The sequence below is a fragment of the Branchiostoma lanceolatum genome, chromosome 11 (genome assembly GCF_035083965.1).
Source record: "Branchiostoma lanceolatum isolate klBraLanc5 chromosome 11, klBraLanc5.hap2, whole genome shotgun sequence".
Lineage (NCBI taxonomy): Eukaryota > Metazoa > Chordata > Leptocardii > Amphioxiformes > Branchiostomatidae > Branchiostoma > Branchiostoma lanceolatum.
The window spans coordinates 18,386-46,160 of record NC_089732.1 but is presented as its reverse complement, the minus strand read 5'-3'; the positions used below and the strand labels follow the sequence as shown (position 1 = coordinate 46,160).

At 47.5% G+C, this 27,775-nt stretch overlaps 2 protein-coding genes and 1 pseudogene across 14 annotated transcripts; 1 reads left to right on the top strand and 2 right to left on the bottom strand.

Moving 5' to 3' along the window:
- Positions 1-215: 215 nt before the first annotated feature.
- On the bottom strand, positions 216-12,715 carry LOC136444709 (dynein axonemal intermediate chain 4-like). Of its 2 annotated transcripts, XM_066442397.1 has the most exons (23): positions 12,558-12,715; positions 11,274-11,568; positions 10,459-10,538; positions 9,907-10,019; positions 9,355-9,536; positions 8,856-8,963; positions 8,364-8,433; positions 8,090-8,221; positions 7,788-7,927; positions 7,532-7,634; positions 6,078-6,232; positions 5,174-5,260; positions 4,226-4,303; positions 3,929-4,002; positions 3,499-3,528; positions 3,098-3,255; positions 2,774-2,912; positions 2,531-2,618; positions 1,864-1,992; positions 1,580-1,677; positions 1,311-1,386; positions 1,119-1,196; positions 216-886 (listed from the first exon to the last, which is right to left on the bottom strand). In XM_066442397.1, the coding sequence occupies exons 1-23, from the start codon at positions 12,602-12,604 to the stop codon at positions 794-796; spliced, it is 2,553 nt and encodes an 850-aa protein (XP_066298494.1). In that variant the 5' UTR covers positions 12,605-12,715; the 3' UTR covers positions 216-793. The 2 variants fall into 2 exon arrangements, with proteins under 2 accessions (XP_066298494.1, XP_066298495.1); XM_066442398.1 differs by lacking the exon at positions 3,499-3,528.
- Positions 12,716-12,983: 268 nt separating this feature from the next.
- On the top strand, positions 12,984-24,828 carry LOC136444710 (mesoderm induction early response protein 1-like). Of its 12 annotated transcripts, none has more exons than XM_066442406.1 (14): positions 13,153-13,194; positions 13,322-13,346; positions 16,294-16,418; positions 16,920-17,160; positions 17,325-17,404; positions 18,997-19,129; positions 19,302-19,396; positions 19,542-19,623; positions 20,462-20,556; positions 20,852-20,979; positions 21,147-21,304; positions 21,839-22,540; positions 22,673-22,712; positions 22,773-24,828. In XM_066442406.1, exons 1-12 carry the CDS (start codon positions 13,168-13,170, stop codon positions 22,219-22,221), a joined length of 1,572 nt encoding a protein of 523 aa, XP_066298503.1. In that variant the 5' UTR covers positions 13,153-13,167; the 3' UTR covers positions 22,222-22,540; positions 22,673-22,712; positions 22,773-24,828. The 12 variants fall into 12 exon arrangements, with proteins under 12 accessions (XP_066298507.1, XP_066298503.1, XP_066298505.1 ...); XM_066442408.1 differs by having other exon boundaries at positions 22,653-22,712; XM_066442409.1 differs by lacking the exon at positions 22,673-22,712 and adding an exon at positions 22,633-22,672.
- Positions 24,829-25,116: 288 nt separating this feature from the next.
- On the bottom strand, positions 25,117-27,698 carry LOC136444713 (DDB1- and CUL4-associated factor 11 pseudogene; annotated as a pseudogene).
- Positions 27,699-27,775: the final 77 nt, after the last annotated feature.

Below are 27,775 nucleotides of genomic sequence, written 5' to 3'. Positions count from 1 at the left end.
ACAATACATGCATCTGCTTTCATGAGCAAAAGAGATAACTGTACAGCAGTGACCTCTAGCGATGTGTCTTTCAGGTGCACCTTTAGGCATTTTGACCTTTTCGACTTGTATGTATGGATCTACCACATGGCTCACTCTCCTCAAATCTTCCAGATCAATGTGCATGACTGAATACCTCCAACCCCATCCAACCAAAAACCAACAGCCATACAGTGAACGGTTTTTGGAACCTTTACTTTCTGGAACCTTTATATATCTTATACAACCGAAGAGTCACATATCAACACAAAGCTACTCTGTGTATCAATTTACAAAATATACATCTTTTGACAGAACAGTGGTGTCAGCAGCAAAAATGTCAAGTACAAGACGTCTAATTTTCTTACACTGTTTGCATGTACATCTTCTGCAAAATTCATTCTCATCTATACAGTGTTGAAAAATGAAGATCATCACACAAGTTATATCTGCCATACATTCAGCATTTCTGCCTCATGTTACTTTGGTCAGGGGGAAATTCAATTTACAGGAATATAATGTATTTGAACTGCCAGTTCCTTCCTCAATACCATTATCCAACCTGTAGTTTTCCTTTCTACAAGGTGAGAAATCAGTTCCGCTAGTCTGGCGACAAATGCAAGAGGTATGAGATGGTGCATTTCTCCCCCATGAAGCAAATTTCCTCCAGGGAAGATGCAGAAGTTTGAGATGGCGCATTACTGATTTCCTTGAGATAAGCTGCAGAAGTTTGAGACTGTACTGATTTCGTTGAGGAAAGCTGCATAAGTTAGTGTCACTCCCCGCTGCCCTTCTTCTTGCCTGCCTTGCCCGTGCTCTGCAGCTGGGAGGCCATGGTGGCCTGGATAATGTCCCTCAGGGCGCCGCCCTGAAATAAACAACACATTTTATCAAACTAATCAACTCACAGTGGATCAATGAAAAAAAGTTCCCTTCAGTAACCTGCATTTGTGCATGGCATTAGTGTAAATTATCATAGATATCCTTTTCTCAACACATCTTCTGACTTGGCTGTTACAGCACATCTTGGTCTGAGCAAGGAGGCTTTTCCTTGGTCTGAGATAAAATTTCAAAACACAATGCAGTTCTGATGTGCTGACCTGGTTGTCGGGCGTCGGCTGCATGCACTTCAGCTTATAGACAGTGACTTGTCCATCACTGGCACCTACCAATACGCACTGCAGGGGGGTACAGAAAAAGTTAAATGCTGTTCCATTCCACAGTGTGTGTGGTACATATTTCAGAGGTCAGAGTGAGAATCGTTTGTTTGTTTGTTTGTCTGTGGTACTTACATCGGAATTGAGAGTGAAGGAGATGCAGGACAGCTTGATGCCGGGGTTCGGCACGTTCACGATGATGGGATCCAACCTGCGGCAATCAGACAGACAGACAGACAGGGTTAGTACTTATTACACAGGTGGCACAATTCTGTACCTTCCGGTACCACAGAGCCATGATTTACAGGTCTTTTTCACACAAGGCTGCTGATAGGGTCAAAGACCCCGCCTGTAGCTGCCTTTATTCTTACTTCAAGACTCCTAGAAAAAGCTAAGAAGCTCACGTGCTGACGGACAGGTCCCAGATCTCCACGGCTCCTTCGTTGACGCAGCCGAACACAGTGGATGATGAGGGCGACCAGCACACATCGTACACCGAGCGCTGCGGGTGGGGACAAAGTGCAACATGGCGATTTCTTCACTTACTGGTAATATGACAGCAACAGTTTGTCATGTGGAGAATGGAAGGAATAGGTCTTATACAATTTACAGTTATCATTTTGTTTTAGGATTGAAGAAATCCAAAAAAAATGATGGCTGAAACTTTCTGAGGTTATTGGCTTCTCACCGTGGAGGAGAAGAAGTTAATGGCTGGTGATGTCATGTCATGTGACCAGAGTCGGACGCTCCAATCGGCGCTGCAGCTCAGGAAGATGTCGGGCGCAAACGGCGACCACGTGATCTTGTAGACTGGACCCTAAACGGAACAGGACAGAAACAGGACAGAATCAGCCGTGCACAAACAGCAATCAATCATGATGATCTTGTAGAGTTAAATAAATAAACAGGACAGCAACAGGACATAAGCAGGACAGAAACAGCCCTTACCATGTGCCCTGCATATGAGTCCAGGTACTGCCCTTACCGTGTGCCCTGCATATGAGTCCAGGTACTGCCCTTACCGTGTGCCCTGCATATGAGTCCAGGTACTGCCCTTACCGTGTGCCCTGCATATGAGTCCAGGTACTGCCCTTACCGTGTGCCCTGCATATGAGTCCAGGTACTGCCCTTATCGTGTGCCCTGCATATGAGTCCAGGTACTGCCCTTACCGTGTGCCCTGCATATGAGTCCAGGTACTGCCCTTACCGTGTGCCCTGCATATGAGTCCAGGTACTGCCCTTACCGTGTGCCCTGCATAGGAGTCCAGGTACTGCCCTTACCGTGTGCCCTGCATAGGAGTCCAGGTACTGCCCTTACCGTGTGCCCTGCATATGAGTGCAGGTACTGCCCTTACCGTGTGCCCTGCATATGAGTCCAGGTACTGCTCGTTGTAGGAACAGGAACACTTGTGGATGTGGCCCTCCTCCGTCCCTGCCAGGTAGCTGCACACAGGAAGTAATGGGGCATTATGGGTAGGTTGAACATGGTAGCATTGTGGGTAGGTTATGTAGGAATGTTTCCATGGAAACACAAGACCCCATTCCTTATTCCAAACTACTCAGAGCAAAAGGACAAAGTGTGCAGGCTTGGGACTCACATGTTGGGGTCCTTGGCACTGAAGTCGAAGCAGAGTCCGGGGGCGAATCTGAAGATGAGACCTTCGCTCTTCTTGCTTCCTTCCTTTCCCTTCCCCGCTCCCGTCTGCTTCACAGCCGTGCGCTTAAGCTTCATCAGGTCTGAAATACAGCAGGGAGCCTTCAGTAGTCTTACAGGAAGGAGCCTTCAGGAGTCTTAAGGAACACAGAAAGGAGCCTTCAGTAGTCTAACAGGAAGGAGCCTTCAGCAGTATTGAAGGAAGGAGTCATTAGCAGTCATCAGAGACGCAGAAAAGATAACAATTCATCAAGCACAGCTGCTGTACCTGAAGCCTCCAGTCCCTTCCGGATGGACCACTGCACGACCCTGCCGTCAGCCGACACCGACACCAGAACCTCGCCGCGCTCATCGCCATGGGCACCGCGGTCTCGCTCCACCCACTTGAGCTGCCACACCGGCGCCGAGTGTTTCCCTGCGTTCTCACTACAGACAGACAGACACGTTACACACAGCACATATAGGTAAGTGTATGTAAGTATGTATGTTCACTATGCTGTTAAAACACAAGAGGACTAGGGGTAAAGTGTACTTCACCGCAGGGGGGGGGGACACAACTTCATGAGCAAAGTATTAGAAAAGCTACTAATGAAAAAAGGCAAAAACAATAAATGAAACCTGACCTAGTCTACATCATACCGGGGGTGCAGAGGGCAGAAAAGAACCTACCTGTTTTTGACGTGGTCCTGTCCGGACTGACTGCGGAAAGCAGGAGAAAGCAGGGGAGAGTCATTAATGCATGCAGCTGGCAGGGAAGCAGGGGAGAGTCATTAATGCATGCAGATTGATGGCAAGCTGAGGACGAGTGTGCAGCTCATGTGAACATACTTACAAGCTGTCTAGCACAGGTGAGGACATGTGAGGACAGGTGAGGCAAGCTTACAAGCTGTCTAGCACAGGTGAGGACAGGTGAGGACAGGTGAGGCAAGCTTACAAGCTGTCTAGTACAGGTGAGCACAGGTGAAGCAAACTTACAAGTCGCCCAGCGCTGGTGAGGAAAGGTGAGGCCATGAGCATGAGTACAGGTGAGAAAGGTGAGACAAACTTACAAGCTGTCCAGCACAGGTGAGCACAGGTGAGAAAGGTGAGACAAACTTACAAGCTGTCCAGCACAGGTGAGTCCTCCTGGCTCCTCACATTGTAGATGGCAACAGTTCCGTCGTACAGCCCCACCTAGCAGACATGGGAGGAACTGCAGGTTCACACTTGCTTTGATTCAAACAACTGGGAATTTCATGTTTCCTTCAACAGGAAGTGCCATTAATTTGGGACTGTTGACTTCTCGTCAGATTACACCAGTGCACTTTGGTTGAATTTCAAGGTGCAAGTTTCCCAGGATTGAGCTGATATTCCTGAGTGCACAAATTGTTCCACTAGAAGCACCAAATCTACTCACGGCCAGCAGACTGGGGTTCTGGTAGGAGAAGTCCATGCTGACCACCCCCGAGGCACAGTGGTACACTCTCTCTGGGTACTGAAACAGCAACATCAGCAGGAAACATTTAGCAGCAAGTAGGGAGGCACTAGGAACCTGTTTCTTCACTTAACATTTAGCAGCAAGTAGGGAGGCACTAGGAACCTGTTTCTTCACTTAACATTCAGCAGCAAGTAGGGAGGCACTAGGAACCTGTTTCTTCACTTAACATTCAGCAGCAAGTAGGGAGGCACTAGGAACCTGTTTCTTCACTTAACATTTAGCAGCAAGTAGGGAGGCACTAGGAACCTGTTTCTTCACTTAACATTTAGCAGCAAGTAGGGAGGCACAAGGAACCTGTTTCTTCACTTAACATTCAGCAGCAAGTAGGGAGGCACTAGGAACCTGTTTCCTCACTTAAATGGTGAAAATTAGTATAATATAGCTTCTATAAGGAATGTTAACTCAGACGGGATATAAAGCCCCAGGTCCCGTGTTACACCTTGAGCATGTTTATATGAGAACCCACAAAACTTATCACTAAGAGTAAGTGGAGAAATAAACCTACCAGTCGGGTCTGGTAATTATCATGCAACAAAAACACTGGAACTGCAGACGCCTCCTTTACTCATACAAACAACAACACTACAACTGCAGATACGAGTCCTTTACTCATACAAACAACAACACTACAACTGTAGATACGAGTCCTTTACTCATACAAACAACAACACTACAACTGCAGACGCCTCCTTTACTCATACAAACAAAAACACTACAACTGCAGATACGAGTCCTTTACTCATACAAACAACAACACTACAACTGCAGACAGTTTCCTTTACTCATACTGGGAAACTTAGCTTACAAGCGGTCTCACATTGGGGTTCATACTGCGCATTGGTATAATCATTGTGTACATGGTCTCACCTTGGGGTTCTTGAGAGACCAGCAGCAGGCCAGCCCGCCTTTCTGGTCGTTGAACCCAAACTGGCCGTAACCCACGGCGATCAGGTCCTGGTTGCAAATATAAAAAAACAATGAGATTCTGCTGAACATCCTCTCACTTTAAAGACTGTGAGATTATACTGAACATTCCTCCCACTTTAAAGACTGTGAGATTATACTGAACATTCCTCTCACTTTAAAGACTGTGAGATTATGCTGAACATTCCTCCCACTTTAAAGACTGTGAGATTATGCTGAACATTCCTCTCACTTTAAAGACTGTGAGATTATGCTGAGCATCCCTCTCACTTTAAAGACTGTGAGATTATGCTGAACATTCCTCTCACTTTAAAGACTGTGAGATTATGCTGAACATTCCTCTCACTTTAAAGACTGTGAGATTATGCTGAACATTCCTCTCACTTTAAAGACTGTGAGATTATGCTGAACATTCCTCTCACTTTAAAGACTGTGAGATTATGCTGAACATTCCTCTCACTTTAAAGACTGTGAGATTATGCTGAACATTCCTCTCACTTTAAAGACTGTGAGATTATGCTGAACATTCCTCTCACTTTAAAGACTGTGAGATTATGCTGAACATTCCTCTCACTTTAAAGACTGTGAGATTATGCTGAACATTCCTCTCACTTTAAAGACTGTGAGATTATGCTGAACATTCCTCTCACTTTAAAGACTGTGAGATTATGCTGCATGCTCTTCTTCCTTAACTACTGTCTTTTTCCTCTTAGCATTTCTATAACAATAAATATTTAAAAAAAAACATTCAAGGTAGGGTACAGTTAGGTTAGTCCACTGACCAGGACATACATGTTCTATTGCACCTACTGGGTTTCTATGTTTGTCTGTTTGTTTGTTTGCTGACCGGGTTAGCCTTGTTCCAGGACAGGCAGCTGACGTTCCTGCCGTCCGTCAGCTCGCAGTGGTAGATCCAGAGCCGCTCCAGGTTGGGGCCCATCTGTGTGATGGACATGGAGCCGGCCGTGGGAGGGGGCTCGTCCGGAACCTCACGGTCCACGTCTGGGGGGTGGGGGGTGTACAGAACAGCATCAGCATCAGCACTAAACATCACAATCACTTACCATCATCACACATCATCATCACCATGACTAATCATCACAATCATCATCCAACGGGGCAGGAAGACACACTGGACTGTCTAGACAACAGTCAGCACATTACTGTTGCCATGAATCCCAGAACAGAACATTAAGTTAAAACAAAGAGCATGTTCATGACCTGACTTTGTCTATGGTGTGGTTACTTACAGTAGAGTTTTATATATCAATGAGAGACAGTTTTGCTGACCTGTGAGTTTGTACTGCTCTGCAAATTTGGCCATAGTCTAGTTACAGCAAGGTTTTAGAAGCAGTTTCATCAGTTTGTACTGACCTGTGGGTTTGTACTGACCTGTGGGTTTGTACTGACCTGTGGGTTTGTACTGACCTGTGGGTTTGTACTGACCTGTGGGTTTGTACTGACCTGTGGGTTTGTACTGACCTGTGAGTTTGTACTGACCTGTGGGTTTGTTCTGACCTGTGGGTTTGTACTGACCTGTGGGTTTGTACTGACCTGTGGGTTTGTACTGACCTGTGGGTTTGTACTGACCTGTGAGTTCGTCCATGCCTCTGTAGGCTATGAGTTTGTACTGACCTGTGGGTTTGTACTGACCTGTGGGTTTGTACTGACCTGTGAGTTCGTCCATGCCTCTGTAGGCTGTGAGTTTGTACTGACCTGTGGGTTTGTACTGACCTGTGGGTTTGTACTGACCTGTGGGTTTGTAATGACCTGTGGGTTTGTACTGACCTGTGGGTTTGTACTGACCTGTGAGTTCGTCCATGCCTCTGTAGGCTATGAGTTTGTACTGACCTGTGGGTTTGTACTGACCTGTGGGTTTGTACTGACCTGTGAGTTCGTCCATGCCTCTGTAGGCTGTGAGTTTGTACTGACCTGTGGGTTTGTACTGACCTGTGAGCTCGTCCATGCCTCTGTAGGCTGTGAGTTTGTACTGACCTGTGGGTTTGTACTGACCTGTGGGTTTGTACTGACCTGTGGGTTTGTACTGACCAGTGGGTTTGTACTGACCTGTGGGTTTGTACTGACCTGTGAGTTTGTACTGACCTGTGGGTTTGCACTGACCTGTGGGTTTGTACTGACCTGTGGGTTTGTACTGACCTGTGGGTTTGTACTGACCTGTGGGTTTGTACTGACCTGTGGGTTTGTACTGACCTGTGAGTTTGTACTGACCTGTGGGTTTGCACTGACCTGTGGGTTTGTACTGACCTGTGGGTTAGTACTGACCTGTGGGTTTGTACTGACCTGTGAGCTCGTCCATGCCTCTGTACGCTGCCTGTTTGGGCTGGAAGATGTTCTGCACCACGACCCTCTCCATGACAAACAAGTCGTGCTGCAGGCTCTCCGTCTGAAGCACAAGGCCAGCGGATTTACAAAAACACAGAATCAGCACAAAACAAGGAATGCCTACAAACAGCACAAAATCAGCACAAGAAAAACATGGCATGCATAAAAGCATCACTGCCCCAAGGTCCCCCTACACGACCTTGAGGAGCCTGACCTTGAGGAGGGGATGGTCGGCATCATCGATGACGCCATCAACGGTTCCGTCCTTCTCTGGCAGCGCTGGCGGCGCGGGCGTCTCCGCAATCTCGAACTGCGACACCTGCATGCTGGACCCCATCAGGCTGGCACGGCTCTCTGGAACATTACAGGTCATGTGAGCTGGGAATCAGGTGGTGGTTGGCTAGTGGTCCCATGGTTTATCGGAACATGGTTGGATAAATTTCATAGGTCACATTCTCACGATAAAACTTACCCCTCCCACTGTGCCCCGACAAAGCCGACCCTTATAAAACTCACCCCTCCCACTTTGCCCTGACAGAGCCGACCCTTGCCGCATCGACCCCTCCACAGAAGTCTCCTCCAGGTCGGCCTTCTTGCTGGTGGGTCGGCTGATCAGGTCCTGGTCCGCATCCGCCTCTCCCGACTTCTCTGCAGGGGAGGGGCAGAGGAGAGAGTTACGGCATCAAACCTTCACATTGATACACAAACAGGGTCCAGGAATTTCACATGCGGAAGTTGTGCAACAAAAGATCATTTTTTACTTTGTTATTTTCAACTTGGAAACTCTTACCCTTGTCTTTAGCTGCCAGGTCCTGATAAGTGTCATGCATGTCCCACTCGGAGGCATTGATGCCCGTGTCCTGAAACAGAACAAACAACAGTACAGGAACAGTGCATTCAAGTGTAGGACTCTATAGTACATAGACGTAATCTCGAACGCGATTCTATAGTACGTACTACTAGACGTTATCTGGTACCGGCTGTTTGAACATATAACAGCCAATCCGGTTCTCTCGTTTGATAAAGCTCAGTTGTTTGCGAGTGGTCCTGTTAGTTGTTGTCTCCTACTTCCCATACAAGAATAGCATGCAAATAATTCAACAACAGCACACAAACCATACCGAGGCATGGACGCCTGTGTCCTGTACAATATTACCTGCACTGCCTGCACAGACAGGTGTAGTTACAGCAGTGAAAGTTACTTACAGCAGTGAAAGTTACTTACAGCAGTGAAAGTTACTTACAGCAGTGAAAGTTACTTACAGCAGTGAAAGTTACTTACGATCAGCTCCACTTTCTCCGCCTGCACCTCCTTGTTCTTTGGCGCATCGTTGAAGGTCTGCATGCCCCTCTCCATGTACCGGTCGTTCCCCACACGGTTCTTACACAGCTGGGGAACATATCAAATTACATCAGCTGGGGAACATATCAAATATCAGCTGGGAAACATCAAATATCAGCTGGGGAACATATCAAATATCAGCTGGGAAACATATCAAATATCAGCTGGGAAAAATATCAAATAATATCAGCTGGGGAACATATATCAAATATCAGCTGGGAAACATATGAAATAACATCAGCTTGGAAATATATCAAATAACATGTGTGATGCCAGATCTAAGAGTTGTGATCCCAGATCTAAGAGTTGTGATCCCAGATCTAAGAGTTGTGATCCCAGATCTAAGAGTTGTGATGCCAGATCTAAGAGTTGTGATCCCTGATCTAAGAGTTGTGATCCCAGATCTAAGAGTTGTGATGCCAGATCTAAGAGATCTCACCTCCTTGTACTTCTCATTCCTGGCCCGGATCCCGTCGGCGTTCTCGCTGTCGTTGGCTACGCACGTCCCGACCAGATCCAGGATCCAGATCGTGTCGCTCTCCGTCAGCCGGATCGGCACTGAGAGATCCAGATCTGCCTCCGTCAGAACCTCCTTCACTTCCTCACGCCGCGTCTTCACACCTTCACAAACAAACAAACTTATCCTCCCTCAGAACCTCTCACTTCCTCACGCCGCGTCTTCACACCTTCACAAACAAACAAACTTATCCTCCCTCAGAACCTCTCACTTCCTCACGCCGCGTCTTCACACCTTCACAAACAAACAAACTTATCCTCCCTCAGAACCTCTCACTTCCTCACGCCGCATCTTCACACCTTCACAAACAAACAAACTTATTCTCTGTGAGTAGCTAAAATATTTAATTCTTAACTCTTTACGTGTAGTTAACCCCTTAGCAAAGTTTGCTACGTTATTGTTCTCCGGCTGTTTTCCGGCCCGGGGTCAAGGTCGTGACCTACTGGACAGCCCAGGGGCAAGGTCATGACTTACTGGACAGCCCAGGGGCAAGGTCGTGGGATCCCGCCTCCGAGATCTCGTCACCGAAGGACTGGTCTGTTGCTGTGGACTGTCCGGAGATCCGAGAGACGCTGCCCATCACCGACCTGAGGGGAGAAATGATATGAAAGCTAATGTATTGCCAGTTCTTGCCCGTGGAACTGTGACTGACGTTGTAACATACTCTGATTACTCAATAATAATAGCGTTGGCAATATCTACATGGCAATATCTACACAAGCTGGGTTTGACTTCTTTGTTGGAGGCAGTGGAAGACGAAGAGCCCCACTTGTTTTAGAATGATAAGGGTTACATGAAAATAACAACTTGAAGGTCATTATTAAAACTGCATACACCATCATGTCTCCGTGATGAATACATTTACTACAAACTGGTTGGAAAGGTGTGAAAATGGGGTCATGACGGTACCAATACACCAAATCTTGATTTTCTGAAGCATTTCAAGATTGGGGAAAGGAGCTGTTCGGATTCGGCCGCAATCTGTAGTTTCCAACTGTTATATTTAAGTTATTATTTGATACTGACCTGGAGAAAGGAGCGCCGAACACGCTGGCCGTTCCTGTGCCAGTCTGGTAGATGGAAGCCTGCGACATGAAGTCAGTGGGCTGAACAAACAAACAAGCAAGAAATCTAAGAGGCTAGTCAGGGAAGAAACTTTTAATTAATCAGGTCAGGGATGAAAGCTATTGTAACAAGATTTCTAATTGGACTGACTGGGATGTAAACTACTGAGAGAAGATTTGTTTGGCTGGACAGAGACAAAACTACTGTAACAAGATCTCTGATTGGCTGGACAGGGTTGTAACTACTGTACTAGTACTGTAACAAATCTGATTGGCTGGACAGGGTTGTAACTACTGTACTGTAACAAGATTTCTGATTGGCCAGACTGGGATGTTAACTACTGTGAGAAGATCTCTGATTGGCCGGACTGGGATACTAAGTTCAGAATCTGTAGAATATTTCTGATTGGCCGGACTAGAATGTAACCAACTGCAACAAGATTTCTGATAGGCCCTAGCTGTAACAAAGCTGATAGGACCGTCACCCCAGCTGTAACAAATTAAGCTGTTGTAAGAAGCCCTCTGATAGGACCCAGCTGTAACAAAGCTGTTGTAAGAAGCCCTCTGATAGGACCCCAGCTGTAACAAATTAAGCTGTTGTAAGAAGCCCTCTGATAGGACCCCAGCTGTAACAAATTAAGCTGTTGTAAGAAGCCCTCTGATAGGACCGTCACCCCAGCTGTAACAAATTAAGCTGTTGTAAGAAGCCCTCTGATAGGACCCAGCTGTAACAAAGCTGTTGTAAGAAGCCCTCTGATAGGACCCCGCCCTACTCACAGTTCCCACAGATGATGAGTCGGTGCCGCCCTGCCCGAACAGCTTGCTCTGCGTGTGATGCGGCGCGTTCGGGTCCACGGCCAGCAGCGGCTGGGGCGTCACGTCGTTCCCCGCGTCATCAAGGACAACCACATTTGGCCCCTTGTTGCGCTGCGTCACCCCACCCTTCCCATCATCCAACACCACGCTCTTCTTGCTGCTTGACCCCGCGACCTGGCTGCGCGTGGAGCCCACCATCATGGAGCTCTTGGTGTGCTGGAACGTGCTGCGGAGCATGCTCTTCTGGGGAGCACCCCTAACAAACAAACAAATAAACACAGAAATAAACACACATGGTCACAACATCATGGAGCTCTTGGTGTGCTCATCTGACATCCCTGAGCTGGAATAATGAACTGTTGAATGGATGTATTCCGACTCACTTACTGTGATGTATAAGCTAAACTCACTGGGCATTAGTGTGGAGGATATATAGCAACATGGTCCAACAGTTTCTGATCTTGGTCTGCAGTCCTGTTGTCGCTGCACTGAAACTTAAAGTGCTCAGGTCCACACGGCTGGCTTACTGAGACACATGACTGCCTAAAACTCTGCCAAGGTGTACATGTCATCCTCATGTACAGTGTCACAAGTATTACAACAGAGCCGCAAAAGCAAACAAACAAACAAACGGGGCTATGATTGGCTGACACCTATCTTGTCAACACTTTTTCAACCTTCAGCCTGCGTGTAAGAGTATAGTAGAGTAGAGTCTTCGGTCAGGTAGGATTTACATCCAGTAATTATAAGGTAGCTGTTTGGCACCGAATTTGTATTGGTTACGGGGTGAAGGTTAAAACTATTGACAGGTACGTGGCTATAATTATTTAGCCTGGAATCCAGACCTATTATAACTCCCGAGTCTCTCTCCGCAAATATTTGCTATTTGCGGAGAGAGACTCGGGAGCTATAATAGGTCTGGATTCCAGGCTAATAATTATTTTTGTCATATCTATAATAAGTAGAAAACTTTTAGTTTTACAAGAGAGACAGAGAGTTTAGTCCTTGAGGCACGGTCTTGGTTAACAAATGACAACTTGCGAAAAACAGAAACATGGACTTTGGCCAAAACTAAGGCCTGCACATAAAGAAAACCACAGTGTGACTTACGCCCACTTCGGTAAGCTACGTACAATTGTTCCTCACGATGCCCCCCTCCCCCATACGTGCCACTACACTACTAGGAACAGGCGTTCGATCCAGATCCAAGAAAGTGAAAACGAGTAAAACTCGGCCTTTCCGCACCCTGCCATGCTGGGCGCCTTACTCCTTCCCTTGGCTGACGCTGACATGCTGGAAAACTCTGGAAATGGCCACAGAAGTCTCCCCAAAATCGCTCAAAAGTCCAGAAAGCTAATGTTGATGTTGCTATGAGCACCCGCATAAATTAACTGCTGGGGTCAATAGTTAGGCAGGTAAACTAAGCTCTCATTGGTCAGTTCAATCTACCGATGTCAATTGGGTTTCTTGCTGTTGTGATAGAACAGTGCAACTTTTTACAGTGAACGTTTTACATTTTGCTATGCAAACTATTTAGAGCCAAACAGAAGCAGATAAGAAGAAAAGTTGTATTTCATATAGTCGGTGGAAGACACCAAAAATTCAGCACACCGAGAAGCCATCCAATCACAGCAGGCGTAACAACCTGATAAACATGTAAATAACATCCGGGTCATCTTTGCTATCCCATAATATTATTCAACATGGCGGAGGTATAGTCTGAAATTTTCCATTTTGACGAAATTTTGTGGAAATTTTGACATTTTTGTGCAAATTTGCGGGTATTTTTGAGCCTGTATGGATTTGTGGGTGGTAATATTGGGCAATCTGTCGTTCTAAGGGCGGGAAGGCGCCGATGACGCTTGTAGTTCGCGTCCGACATGTCCGGCGTTTCCACTTTCGCCCGCCTCGTATTTTGAACTTTTCTTTGACATTTCCGTTGTTTCCCCGTTCGATGCGGCCTTTCCCCCACTTTGATTAACAGCTGATGTGTTGTTTTTGTTTTCCAGACCGTTCCGGGGGATTCGAGTCCAGGTAAGAATTTTTTGTGTGGGATTTACTCACTTTTCGTCAATATGCAAATAAGGTGAGGACCCCGGTTCCTTCCTTAGTCGTCAAAAAGCTGATTTGTTCAGGAAGTAAGGTTTTTGGAGGGAACTGCGGGCTAGAGATCGCGCGTGGGCCGACTATCGCCAGTTTTCCGTGCTGTTGTTGTCTTGGTTGTTGGTTATTTTTAGGAAATGTCCGCTTTCGTGAATTGTATCACTAATTAATTATTCATGAGCGCTGTCCGCAGTGGTCTATCCTTATTCGGGACCTCTGGCAAACCAACATTTCGTGCGCGCGTCAACTCACTTCTAGCGAAGACTTTAACCACCAACCGCGCCTTATTAGAGAGAAGAGCTTTGCTGTGCTTTCTTGCAGTTTGGCGTTATTGGAACGGATGTTTCTCGGAAAAAGAAAGGTGTGCAGTGACCGTATGTTATGTACGGAAACGTTGCTCTCTCTATACATAAAATATATATGTACTCACAGGTAGGAATTTTGACAGTGTCAGCAAGTAACTCGTTTTTTTTTCTCAAATTGGTGTTCAAGATTAGATTTGGGTTTATATCATAATAACCTTTAAGGAAGAAATAAATGTTGATGGATGTTCTTGTACGAAGTCACGGGAGTAGTTTTGATTCCAGTAGGTTAGTGGTTCCTGCTTTCTCTAATTTTAACTTGCCTTTAATGACACAATTTAGTTCGATGATTGCATTTACAAACTACAGGTATCCACTCCTAACCCTCAGTCTTACTGTGGTTTAGCCATTGCTGGCAGATGTGTTTGTAAACCCCTTTTTTTGGGGGGAACCAAACTATGTCATAAAAAAATAATTATCAGATGTAATAGAACTACCTGCCAAATACTCTGAAGGCAGTTAGACAGCACAGGTCGGTAATAGTTATTGAAAATTTGTGGTTCACAATTCAGGGCTCGAAATTCATTTTTGGGTCAACTTGCACTCTTACAGATGAAAGAGAAATTACTTGCACAGGTCCAGACCTTACCCTGTCAGCAGTGGTAACACCATATCATAGATCCAGACCTTACCCTGTCAGCAGTGGTAACACCATATCATAGATCCAGACCTTACCCTGTCAGCAGTGGTAACACCATATCATAGATCCAGACCTTACCCTGTCAGCAGTGGTAACACCATATCATAGATCCAGACCTTACCCTGTCAGCAGTGGTAACACCATATCATAGATCCAGACCTTACCCTGTCAGCAGTGGTAACACTATATCATAGAACATATGTTTGGAGCTGTGCACCTTATTTTTGACTATGGGTGCACCAGTGCACTTAGATATTTTTGTACTCTATGTGTAAAGGTTCTCTTGTACACTAGCAAACAGAATATTTTTGAAATGTAAGTATCAGAAAAAGCAATATAACCTTTTGTTGTACTTTATTTGATGTATGATGCTTGGTTGAAATTTGAAATCTGGATAGAATTGCATCTATTGAAGTTATAAGAGAGGCAGAAGCATCAAAACTTATGTTTTGTTGACATTCAACTTTATTCTATGTGGTGCACCCACATTTTTTTCTGTGCACCTAATTTTTTTGGTTGGGTGCACCTATTTCAAAAAAAGAATTTTGAGCCCTGACTGTAATGTGTAATTTGAGCACCGACTCTTCATTTGAAGTCAAAATTTATGTGAGTAAAAAGGGAAAAATTTCTACAGGTTGAACTTGCACCAGTGCACCAGCGCAAATTTGCTCATGCAATTGGTATTTCAGGCCCTGCAATTCTAATTGTAAGTTCCAATAGAAGTGGTTTCATGACAATGGCTGTATACTTGTAAGCAATTATGTATAGCCTGGGTGCCATCCTATTTCTACCGGGGCTCCTACACTCGCTACCCTAAAAAAGGGTAGCGAGTGTAGGAGCCCCAGTAGAAATAGGATGGCACCCAGGCTAATAATGTAGCCTGTAATTCGCATAATATTAAGTTGGAAAGTACATTCTAGATCATAAAGCCAGTTTCAGAAATGGCTTGAAATATGTTTTTCTGCGTAGTTGTGCCTGTAAATTTACCATAGAGAACCACTAAGTTGCTTTGCCTTTCAGTCCGTCAGCAGGGCTGGAAATACTGGTGCATGTGCACCTTTGTGCACCTAAATTTGGAACTGTGCACATAGTTTTTGTACTGTGGGTGCACCAGTGCACCTAGATATTTTTTTAAGCTAAAGGTACTATTGTATTCTAGTATGTAAATATTCTTCAAATTTAAGTATCAGAAAAAGAAACAAAACCTTTGTTATACTTCTTAAAAATTTTGAAGTAAGCAATAGAATAACAGATTCCAGTATAAATGAGGCACTAGGGCTGGTAACTATGTTTTGCCGACATTCTATTGTGCACCCAAAGTTTCTCTTCTGTGCACCTAATTTTTTAAGTTAGGTGCACCATTCCCAAATATGCATTTTGAGCCCTGGTCAGAAAACTATATGTTTGAAAATGTTGAAGTGTTCCTTATTTAGTATTACAAATTTAGATTTTAAAGATTTTTGTCTTATTATTTGTTGCACAAAGGCTCAAGATTATACCAGAGGTCCCTTCAGGGATGTGGGTCACATTTCATTTTTTTGTTGAAAATGTATTTCTGTAAGCTTAAAATTACAGATTGAACAATGAAAATTAATAACATGAGCTTCCAAACACTGAGTGGGACAGGTGGAAATTAAAAAGCTTGAGACAGCCCTGGCAAACAGACTCTGTAATGTGTGATTTATAAAGAGTGCACCTCATCTTCATGAGATAGACGTGCTGAATTGATGAATACCATTGATTCTCTATGCAGAGTCGGACCGTGAGTTTAACCCGTGTGTTACTGCCTTACAGAGTCGGACCGTGAGTTTAACCCGTGTGTTACTGCCTTACAGAGTCGGACCGGGAGTTTAACCCGTGTGTTACTGCCTTACAGAGTCGGACCGGGAGTTTAACCCGTCTGCGGAGATGCTGATCGATGAGATCGACGATGAGCAGACGCTGGAGGAGGAGGAGGCGCAGGACAGCGGCGACAGCAACGAGGTCGCCGAGCTGGAGAAGGTCAGTTCCTCTGCTTCCTGTGGTAACTTCATGAGGAGGCAATAACCAGCTGCCTCTCGTGAAGGAGCAGGGATCCTGTTCTGTCAGTTTAAGTTATAACCGTCCTTCGGCCTGACACACACAGGCAGGCACATGGCAGCATCTGCTTCTGAATTAGAATTTGTTGACTGGTGTTTTTTTTTTCATCATTTTAAATGGGCACAGATTTCACAATATATTTAATGCAAAGCAGATGTGCTTGCATCACGAACTTCAGCTGGTATTGCTGCGGTGCATCCAGAGATATGACGGGAGTTATGATAGGAGTTATGTCAGGAGTTATGTCAGGAGTTATGTCAGGAGTTATGTCAGGAGTTATGTCAGGAGTTATGTCAGGAGTTATGTCAGGAGTTATGTCAGGAGTTATGTTAGGAGTTATGTTAGGAGTTATGTTAGGAGTTATGTTAGGAGTTATGTTAGGAGTTATGTTAGGAGTGTGTCTGAAAAGTGTCTGTTTGGCAGGAGGGTGACATGCCGTTGGAACAGCTGCTGGCCATGTATGGCTATTCTGATGACGGGCCGCACCCCCCCAGCAGTGACGGGGAGCCTGACTTCCCGCCGCCGGACCTGACGCTAGACAAGGAGCAGATCGCCCGCGACCTCCTGCCGGACGAGACGCCCGAGGACCGCGCAGCCTCGTCTTCACTCGAGTTCTTATCCAGGCTGGACGGGGAGGGGGAAGCAAACCACAGGACTTTAAGACGTGAGTTGTGAACTAAGCACAGGACCTTTAGACGTGAGTTTTTAACCACAGGATGTTAAGACGTGTTAATGGCCTCAATGTTTTGTATCCTAACTTTTAATTGTTACTTTGTTCATCATGTTGCTTGTAGCGTTGCCATAATGATTGTTGGTGATGTTTTGTAGCGAGAACCAATGGGGAAGGGTACTCTGAAGATGATGATGAGGATGATGAAGATTATGTCCCTGCTGACGACTGGAAGAAGGTAGGAGTTAGAGCTGTGGTGTCTTTGCATGTAGGAGTTAGAGCTGCGGTGTCTTCGCATGTTGGGGTTAGAGCTGTGGTGTCTTCGCATGTTGGGGTTAGAGCTGTGGTGTCTTCGCATGTTGGGGTTAGAGCTGTGGTGTCCTCGCATGTTGGGGTTAGAGCTGTGGTGTCTTCGCATGTAGGAGTTAGAGCTGTGGTGTCTTCGCATGCTGGATTAGGACTGTGTTTAACTCTGTAATGATCGCATGTAAAGGTTTTGTGTGGTGTGGATTAGGACTGTGCTTAACTCGGTAATGATCGCATGTAAAGGTTTTGTGTGGTGTGGATTAGGACTGTGTTTAACTCGGTAATGATCGCATGTAAAGGTTTTGTGTGGTGTGGATTAGGACTGTGTTTAACTCTGTAATGATAGCATGTAAAGGTTTTGTGTGGTGTGGATTAGGACTGTTTAACTCTGTAATGATCGCATGTAAAGGTTTTGTGTGGTGTGGATTAGGACTGTGTTTAACTCTGTAATGATCGCATGTAAAGGTTTTGTGCGGTGTGGATTAGGACTGTGTTTAACTCAGTAATGATCGCATGTAAAGGTTTTGTGTGGTTTGGATTAGGACTGTTAAACTCTGTAATGATCGCATGTAAAGGTTTTGTGTGGTGTGGATTAGGACTGTGTTTAACTCCGTATTGATCGCATGTAAAGGTTTTGTGCGGTGTGGATTAGGACTGTGTTTAACTCAGTAATGATCGCATGTAAAGGTTTTGTGTGGTGTGGATTAAGACTGTGTTTAAATCCGTATTGATCGCATGTAAAGGTTTTGTGTGGTGTGGATTAGGACTGTGTTTAACAGTAATGATGAGCTCGTTGGTGGTGAGACACAGGAAAACAACTGTTCACACTCACAGGAGGAGGGGGAGGGGACAGGATAACGGAGGGGTGAGGGGCTGGGATAACGGGGGGAGGGGGAGGAGGGGTGAGGGGCTGGGATAACGGGGGGGGAGGAGGAGGAGGGGTGAAGGGCTGGGATAACGGGGGGGGAGGAGGGGTGAAGGGCTGGGATAACGGGGGGGAGGAGGGGTGAGGGGCTGGGATAACGGGGGGAGGAGGGGTGAGGGGCTGGGAAAACGGGGAGAGGAGGGGTGAAGGGCTGGGATAACGGGGGGGAGGAGGGGTGAGGGGCTGGGATAACGGGGGGAGGAGGGGTGAAGGGCTGGGATAACGGGGGGGAGGAGGGGTGAAGGGCTGGGAAAACAGGGGGAGGAGGAGGAGGAGGGGTGAAGGGCTGGGATAACGGGGGGGAGGAGGGGTGAGGGGCTGGGATAACGGGGGGAGGAGGGGTGAAGGGCTGGGATAACGGGGGGAGGAGGGGTGAGGGGCTGGGATAATGGGGGGAGGAGGAGGAGGGGTGAAGGGCTGGGATAACGGGGGGAGGAGGGGTGAAGGGCTGGGATAACGGGGGGAGGAGGGGTGAAGGGCTGGGATAACGGGGGGAGGAGGGGTGAGGGCCTGGGATAACGGGGGGGGGGGGGGGAGTAGGGGTGAAGGGCTGGGAAAACGGGGCAGAAATACTGAAGTTGTTGTGCTGTTTCCCGCAGGATATCCAGGTGGGGCCGGACTACCAGGCCAAAGTCCCGGCCGGCCTGTCTGCGTACGACGAGTCCAAACCCGTCCCGTACGACAGCGAGGACAGGCTGCTGTGGGACCCAACCCAGCTGGACGACAAGCAGGGTGAGTTTGTGTTCGTGGGCAGGGGTGAGGGGGGTACATGTGTTGTGTGGGGGGGTGCATGTGTGTGTGTGTGTGGGGGGGGGGGGTGCGTGCGAGTGTGTGCATGTGTATGTGCATTTCTGTGCATGTTTTTGTGTGCATATGTTTATATACAATCTATCGTTTGTTCCAGTGGAAAGCTACTTGGACGAGTACGCCTCCCTGGCCCCGGGGTCTCCGGGAATGGGCGCGGTCCCGGCTGGGGGCCATGTACGGGACGACGAACAGGTAAACCAGCAACCATCTTGTTGCAAATCATGGATACTTTTGTACACTTTTCTGAAAACTTTCAACAAATTGATGCTGCTTGTCACCATGTGCAGTGGCTGTTCCTGAACGTTTGTTTATTTATTTTGTTGTTTGTTGTTGCCAGGCGCTGTTCCTGTTGATGCAGTGTGAAGGTGACTTCCAGGAGGCGCTCAGAAGGAAAAGGATGCAGTCCGTCAGCCCTGCCAGTAGGTGGCGCTGCTGTGATGGAAGGATGTGCCTGTGGTTTAACTGCTGTGATGTGCATGAAATGATGTGCCTGTGGTGTAACTGCTGTGATGTGCATGAAATGATGTGCCTGTGGTGTAACTGCTGTAATGGAAGGATGTGCCTGTGGATTACCTGCTGTAATGGAAGGATGTGCCTGTGGATTACCTGCTGTAATGGAAGGATGTGCCTCTGGTTTAACTGCTGTAATGGAAGGATGTGCCTGTGGATTACCTGCTGTAATGGAAGGATGTGCCTGTGGTGTAACTGCTGTAATGGAAGGATGTGCCTGTGGATTACCTGCTGTAATGGAAGGATGTGCCTGTGGTGTAACTGCTGTAATGGAAGGATGTGCCTGTGGATTACCTGCTGTAATGGAAGGATGTGCCTGTGGATTACCTGCTGTAATGGAAGGATGTGCCTGTGGATTACCTGCTGTAATGGAAGGATGTGCCTGTGGATTACCTGCTGTAATGGAAGGATGTGCCTGTGGATTACCTGCTGTAATGGAAGGATGTGCCTGTGGATTACCTGCTGTAATGGAAGGATGTGCCTGTGGTTTAAGTGCTGTAATGTGCAGGGAAGGATGTGCCTGTGGTGTAACTGCGCGCGCGTGTGTGGTTTAACTGTGTGTGCATGTGTGTGTGTGCGTGTCTGTACGTGTGTATGTGTGTATAATCCTGCCTGTGTCCCCTGCAGCTGAGGAGAGTTTGTGGGGGGAGAAGTTGATGTGTGTGTGGGTGCGTGTGTGTGTCCTTGTACATGTGAGTGAGTGTGTGTGCGTGTATGTGTGTATAATCCTGCCTGTGTCCCCTGCAGCTGAGGAGAGTTTGTGGTCAGAGGAAGACTGTCGGAACTTTGAGAGTGGGCTGAGGATGTACGGCAAGGATTTCCACATGATACAGAAAACCAGGGTGAGCACTTTTAACTTCTTCACTTACTCAAACTCACTCTTTCACTCACTCACTCACACTAACTCACTAACTCACTAACTCACTAACTCACTCACTCACTCACTCTAACTCACACACACTCACTCTTTCACTTTCACTTACACTCACACACACTCACTCTTTCACACTAATTCACACACACTCTTTAACTCACTGACTAACTCATACACACACTCTTTCACTCACTCACTCACTGCTGATGTAGTCTGTTGGAGGTCTCAGATTCACATGAATTGTTTGTTTGTTTGTTTGTTAGCTGCCGATGAAGTCCGTAGGAGACCTGGTCCATTTTTACTACCTGTGGAAGAAGACGGAGAGACACGACATGTTCGCCAACCACGCCCGGCTCGGCAAGAAGAAGTACAACTTCCACCCCGGCGTGACGTAAGTTTGATGTCTGTTCGACGGGATGGTCTGATTATCTCTTTTATAATGCACAACCAGTAGTTTCTTTCTTTCTTTGTTTCTTTCTTTGTTTCTTTATTCGAAAGACAAGCTTTTGAATTATGAACAGTTTCCTTGTCGATCATCTTACAATGCCCCCCACCCAGGGACTACATGGACAGGCTACTGGATGAGAGCGAGAGCCAGGCCTCATCTCGAGCCTCCAGCCCAAACTTCAGCTCCAGTCTGAAGCACAAACATCTGCTCAGCAGCATGGGCTCCAGCGGGTCGGGTTACATCCCCTCACTCGCCGACTTTAACACAGGTAAGGCTCAAGTATAGATAAATAAAAATAAATTAACTGGAAAAAATTGAGAATAAAAATTGAGTTACATCCCCTCACTCTATGACTTGAACACGGGTAAGGCTCGGGTTACATCCCCTCACTCGCCGACTTTAACACAGATATAAGTTAAGGCTTGAGGTCCAGGCCCTCTGTTCTGCAGAGTTACAGCAGACCTGCTGTTCTGCAGGGTTACAGCAGACCTGCTGTTCTGCAGGGTTACAGCAGACCTGCTGTTCTGCAGGGTTACAGCAGACCTGCTGTTCTGCAGAGTTACAGCAGACCTGCTGTTCTGCAGGGTTACAGCAGACCTGCTGTTCTGCAGGGTAACAGCAGGCCTGCTGTTCTGCAGGGTTACAGCAGACCTGCTGTTCTGCAGGGTTACAGCAGACCTGCTGTTCTGCAGGGTTACAGCAGACCTGCTGTTCTGCAGGGTTACAGCAGACCTGCTGTTCTGCAGGGTTACAGCAGACCTGTTGTTCTATAGTTTTCAGCAGACCTTCTGTTGTTTTGCAGGCACCCCAACGATCCCTGTCATCGACCCCAACCTGGCGACCTCCAGCGCAGGTGGATTTGACCTTGACGGGCTGGGAATCCAGGCGCTCAGCTCCCTACTTAACAACGACCTTGGGGGAAATGACCTCCTGGAAGGACAGCCGCTGAAAAAGTTCAAGTCCGACCCGGAGGCGAACGGGGGTTTACACGCGAGCTCCCGTGCTAACCACATATTTGACGATGGGGAGGGGGGTGGCAAGCAAGGTCATGAAGTGACCTTTACAGGGATCAGCACGGCTGCCATGGCAACCATCTCGTCCTCCGGCCTGCACACGGAGAGCCTGCTGATGACGAGTGCGCTGCGGCCCAGCACAGCCAAGAGTGTGGAGTCCTGCAGTCAGTAATGTTAGCCAGGGGGGAGGGGGGAAACACGTTACCTCGCGGGCAGCCGAGATGTACATATGTGAATAACACGGCTTCCCACAGACAAGTGTTACAGGGCAGGGGAGGACAGACAGGAACCAACCAGACAAATATCTAGACCTCGGAGCACCTGACTAGAAATAGGACAGCCTTCTTTCATCTTGGGTTCAACTAAGTTCTCAGAAAACAGCTGAACTTCCCAGAATGTCTTCATCTGTAGGCTTATTTGGGCATTTATGAACATTGCCACATACTTTGCTACCTTACTTTGCTGCAAGTAATGAAACTGGCAACATGTAGGCACAACGTTAATTATAACTGGCAACATGTAGGCACAACCGGCAACATGTAGGCACAACTGGCAACATGTAGGCACAACTGGCAACATGTAGGCACAACTGGCAACATGTAGGCACAACTGGCAACATGTAGGCACAACTGGAAACATGTAGGCACAACTGGCAACATGTAGGCACAACTGGCAACATGTAGGCACAACTGGCAACATGTAGGCACAACTGGAAACATGTAGGCAATATGACAATTTATCCGTAAACAGAGAACCTGCAGTTATGTCATTTTCAACATGAATATTGTTTATAAATGCTCGTATGTTCAGTCGAGATGATTTGTGGATATTTAAAGCTGTTTTCTGAAGAACTTAGCCATTCTTGTTTAAGAATGCCCTTTAGTTTTTCAATTTAAAACTTGAACTTTTGGCATTGTCCAGAAGATGATTTTGCAGATGTCCTGACACTGATTATGGAATTACTTAAGTTAATAAATGTGGCCCTCTTTAGGAAGAAACAAAATCAGTATTTACGATAAGATGAGCTGTGCAACTTTGTAAGATGTGTGGCATAATTCTGTGCTTTGTTGATTCAGAGTTTTTTGGGTGGGGTCTGACATTTACCCACCAGCATGTCTCATTATGTAGGAAACAAACATCACAGAAGGTCAACAGTTAGTCTGAAAACTAAAGCACTGTTATAAGACTATGAAAGGCTATAGTGACAGGGTTTTTTCCACCCACCAAACATGGCCGCCAAAAATGGCCCACCAACCATGACCCATAACAAAGTCTTTTACATGGGGTCCTGGGTTCTGTGTAAAATTTTGGTTCGAATGTTGGGGATAATTTCGGCTGGCTGGTCTTAACCCCATCTTAAGTCAGGAGAACCTAGAAACATTCTGGCCCAGGTAAAATTATTATCTACAAATATAATTGAGAAAACAAATTAAGTTAGGTTAATGGGATAAGATTGATTAAGAGTGAATATTTCTTCACTACAAATGTTCATGTCTGCAATTGTTTTGTATTTCGTATTTTGTACTAGTATGTCAGTATATTGTTGACCGCATATTCTTGTGTTTCTACAATGGGCTGTTTTAGCTGGTTCTTCCTAGGTTTTAGTATATGTATGTAAATTGTAGTGTCACTGTAGAAAGCTAGGCTGTTTTTTTTTCACCTAAACTCGTTTCTGTGACAGGACTTTGTTTGATATTTAAAATGAAGCAGATGAAAATTATGGAAAAATATGCAAAAAGAGAAGACCTTTATTTTAGTAACTGTACATAGAAGAGAATGTGGAAGAGGTCTGAAAGAGGAAACCAAAAATGCTGATGTGTACATTTTACTGTAGGTGAAATTTGCTCCTGTAGAGAAATAGTCTGCAGTTTTCTTACTCGAACATGGCTAGTTGTAAATGCTGATGGTGCTGATCATGAACTTATGCTAAGGTAGAACACCGCGAACCAAGCACAGGTTAAAGGTGAACTGAAGACAGGTTAAAGGTGAACCAAGGACAAGGTACTGTGGAGAACCCTTGTGCGAATTAGGACCACAAACCGTGGAGAACACTTGTACCATTACTTTCATTCCAAGCAATAGCTCACTCACTGACATGTGGTCTGTTCTGCAGGCGCTGTTTGGGCGCTTCACGGTATTGTTCTATTAGATCTGTCAGGAAATGGTTATATTTTACTTTGTGAAGTTAAGCTAAACACCCCCACTTTTCCTGACTGTAAGAAATGTCATTTCCAAGTGTTCAAGCTGTGAAGAGTTGTAATGAGAGAGTGTACACCTGGCTGTAATACTTCACCTTTTTGTATCCCTGGGTCCACAGGATTCACTGTCGAAATATCCACCTTTTTCTTGCTTTGAATCAGATGTTCTCAGACAGTAGAACTGATGCGTTGGGTTCGGCCATCATGATGAACTTTGACCTGTCTTGGGTGTAGCAAAATCTCATTATGACCTGGTACCATGTACAAACTTAAATAACTAGATTTTACCTGTACAAGTCAGATTTTAATGGACTTCAAGGAAAAGTAGCCTTATAACCACATTTGTACAGTCTGAGCTGCAGTCAACTTAAACTAGAAAATGAGGAACTGTAGCCACTGTACCAATAGTGTTACACTGTAGTACAGGAACTGTAGCCACAGGACCAACGTTGTTACACTGTAGCACAGCAGCTGTAGCCACAGGACCAACGTTGTTACACTGTAGCACATAGTCAGGTACTGTAGTCTACAGGAGCAATGGAGGGCCAATAAACTAGCCTTCAACAGGCACCACCGGAGAATCGTCTTGCACTGAATTTGTATGTGTATGTCTAGCAGTGAACGTGTAGGCATGTTCGCTCGTGTGAGAATGGCGGTACCAGTAGCTAAAGGTACGTGCGCTCGTGTGAGGAGGGCGGGAGCTGAAGGCACATTCACTCGTGTGAGGAGGGCGGTAGCTAAAGCTACGTGCGCTCGTGTGAGGAGGGCGGGAGCTGAAGGTACGTGCGCTCGTGTGAGTAGGGCGGTAGCTGAAGGTACGTGTGAGACTAAACCTTCACGACTGTAATAAACAAGACAACCACACAAGCTGAACAGCAGATCTTTACTCAGAAAAAAGAATCCCACGCACCGTCTGTACAAAAAATGTAAATATTACCTTACGGGTAGAAAGCTTCTTAACATACCCTTACATGACTTCAAAAGCTCATGCTTTGTTGTCACATTTTGTTCCTGTTTCACAACGTAGCCCTAGAATCAAACATGGTAATCATCGCTGAGGGCCCCAGCAAGCCTGAGCGCAGGTTCTCAGGGAGGTTTCTGTAACGCCATCATTATCAATCCACAAACTCACGTCAGCGTCAAGGTAAACTTTATTGTATACATGTATACACAGCACACACTGCAACCCAAATTAGAATGGCACCAGCTTAAACATGAAGTCTCTGATGTTTTCTACTATGTGCAGGCTCGCGTAAAAAATCCCTGAACATCAGTGTATCTGTATCTGTATCTATATAGCCGGTATAACCGCCATTAGGCGTAACACACCAGCTTCGCAGGCACGCGGCGCGGCAGCAGCTGGTCATATTACACCGAACGGTCTGTTACACCTAGTCTTTGCATATCTGACTGCAACCGTTCTTTAAAGCTACTTAGTGAGGAAGCTCCTACAGTACTTGATGACAACGAGTTCCATTCTACTATGGTTCTCGTGTGGCTTGTTTTACTGTCTGTAGTTCAGTCAGGCATCAGCACTTCTCGTCGTCGTCCATATTTGTTCGTTTACTGGTGCCATCAGTGCGTGTTGTCCGCCTTTGTGACCGGCGACGGGAATGCCCCCTCGTCGTACCCCCACTCCCACGGTGCAGTTCCAGGACATCAGTCCGTGTTGTCGCCCCTTGTGACGCCCTTTGTGACGGGCGACGCGTCGTGCTCGTCCCACTCCCACCTGCGCACGGTGCAGTCCCAGGACACGCTGAGAATCCGAGGCGCGAACGGGTGCCACGAGACGTCGCGCACGCACGACCTGTGCCCCCTCAGCCTGGCCGCGACCGCCCCCGTCAGCACGTCGTACACCACGATGTCGCCCGTGGCGCTGCCGCTGTAGATGAACCGCTGGCCCGTGGTGAAGTCCGGCGAGAAGTAGCACCTGATGAGCGTCCGCAGCACCACGTGCCCCGCGTACGTCATGACGGCCGTGTCGCCGGGCAGGCGCTGCGCGGTGAGGCGGTCGGAGGGCGTCCGCTGCCAGCGGTAGTCCCAGCGGTGCAGGCCGCGCAGCCTGCCGAGGGAGGGCTTCACGCTGGCGGGGGGTGAGAGTTTGCGGATGTCCCAGAGCTTGATGGTCTGGTCCTTGGAGTTGGAGATGAGGAAGCGGCTGTCGCCGCGGGAGTGGATGTGCGTGATGCCGTCGAAGTGGCCGAGCAGGATGCCGACCTCCCGCGGGTTCTCCTCGCGCAGCATGCGCCGGTCCCACACCTTCAGCAGCCCGTCGTCGCCCCCCGAGAACAGGATCTGCGACGACGCGTCCGCGAACGTCACGGCGTTGGCGTCGTTGCTGTGGCTGTGGATGCAGAGCGTCCTCTCCTGGCGGCGCCGGTCGAACACGTACAGACACCCGTCGTTAGCAGCGCCCATGATCTCGCTGTCGTCGTGCGAGAACGTGAGCGAGAAGACGCACGAGGCGAAGCCGTCGTGGGAAAACGGCAGCTGGTGCACGCTGCCCTCCTTCTTCTGCACCTCGCAGACGTAGATGCTGTCGGCCCAGCCGGAGTACACCACGTAGCGCCCGTCCGAGCTCAGCGCCGTGTCCAGGATGCTCCACTCGATGTTGGGCGCCTGGACCGTCCTCTTCAGGCGGAAGCCGCCGCGGCGCGTGTCGTACACGCGGATCCGCTGGTCCTGGCAGGCCGTCAGGAAGACGTTCCCGTCGCGCGAGTACTGTCCGCAGAAGGCCTTGTAGCCGTACTTGGCCTGGAGGTAGGGCGCGTTGGGGACGAACCTGGAGCCGACGGAGGCCCGATGCCCCGGGGAGAAGCCGGGGCTCCGCTGACACAGGCCCTGCTCCCGCCGGAGCAGCAGCTGCGGGACGGTCCTGCCCGTGACGTCGCCGTGCCGGTGTCCCACTCTCCCCAGCCGGCGCAGCGCCACCTGGCGGAAGCTGCTGTCCTGCAGGCGGGACGTGTCGCACACCTGCGGCCGCAGCGACAGACCCGGCTCCTCCAGGAAACTCGCCCAGTCCAAGTTGCCGGGATCCTCCAGGTCAAACTCACTCCCATCCGAGCCAGAAGCGGAGTCGAACTCGGAGCTCCAGTCTTCCAGGTCAAAACCCCAAATTGGCTCATCCTGTTCTTCTGACATGGCGGACCCTTCGCCTTCTCAGAGCCAGCCGGAGTCTTGGTCTTTCCTACAGGCGGGCGATCTTAGATCCCGGGATCTGGCGGAACAGCAGCGATCGCACCAACAGCCGGGCGGACGACTGAACCATGCAGTAGCGAGGAGTTAACGCCGCTGCCGTTTTTACTGATGTTTGAAGTCGCTCTGTCCGGCAAACTGTTGTTATCGGATCCACCTTCCGGGTCCGCTCCAAAAATGTGCCGTGACCTTTGGCCTCAGAATATACCAATGTTATATAATAGAGAGGTCTTATTTATAAATACAAGTTACGTACTAAGTTACTCAAATGTATACATTTTAAACATGAAAACTATAATATATGTGATTTGTAATCCAAAAATCGAGAAAACC

Bases quoted from the DNA above. Each gene is read 5' to 3' on its own strand.
- LOC136444709 (XM_066442397.1), bottom strand. From the start codon at position 12,604: ATGTCAGCGTCAGCCAAGGGAAGGAGTAAGGCGCCCAGCATGGCAGG. The intron at 1,387-1,579 runs GTGAGCTTCTTA...TGATTGCCGCAG, and splicing joins TGGGACCTGTCCGTCAGCAC to GTTGGATCCCATCATCGTGA. The intron at 887-1,118 runs GTCAGCACATCA...TGTTTATTTCAG, and splicing joins AGCCGACGCCCGACAACCAG to GGCGGCGCCCTGAGGGACAT.
- LOC136444710 (XM_066442407.1), top strand. From the start codon at position 13,168: ATGACGCTTGTAGTTCGCGTCCGACAT. The intron at 19,624-20,461 runs GTAGGTGGCGCT...TGTCCCCTGCAG, and splicing joins GCAGTCCGTCAGCCCTGCCA to CTGAGGAGAGTTTGTGGTCA. The intron at 20,980-21,146 runs GTAAGTTTGATG...CCCCCCACCCAG, and splicing joins AACTTCCACCCCGGCGTGAC to GGACTACATGGACAGGCTAC.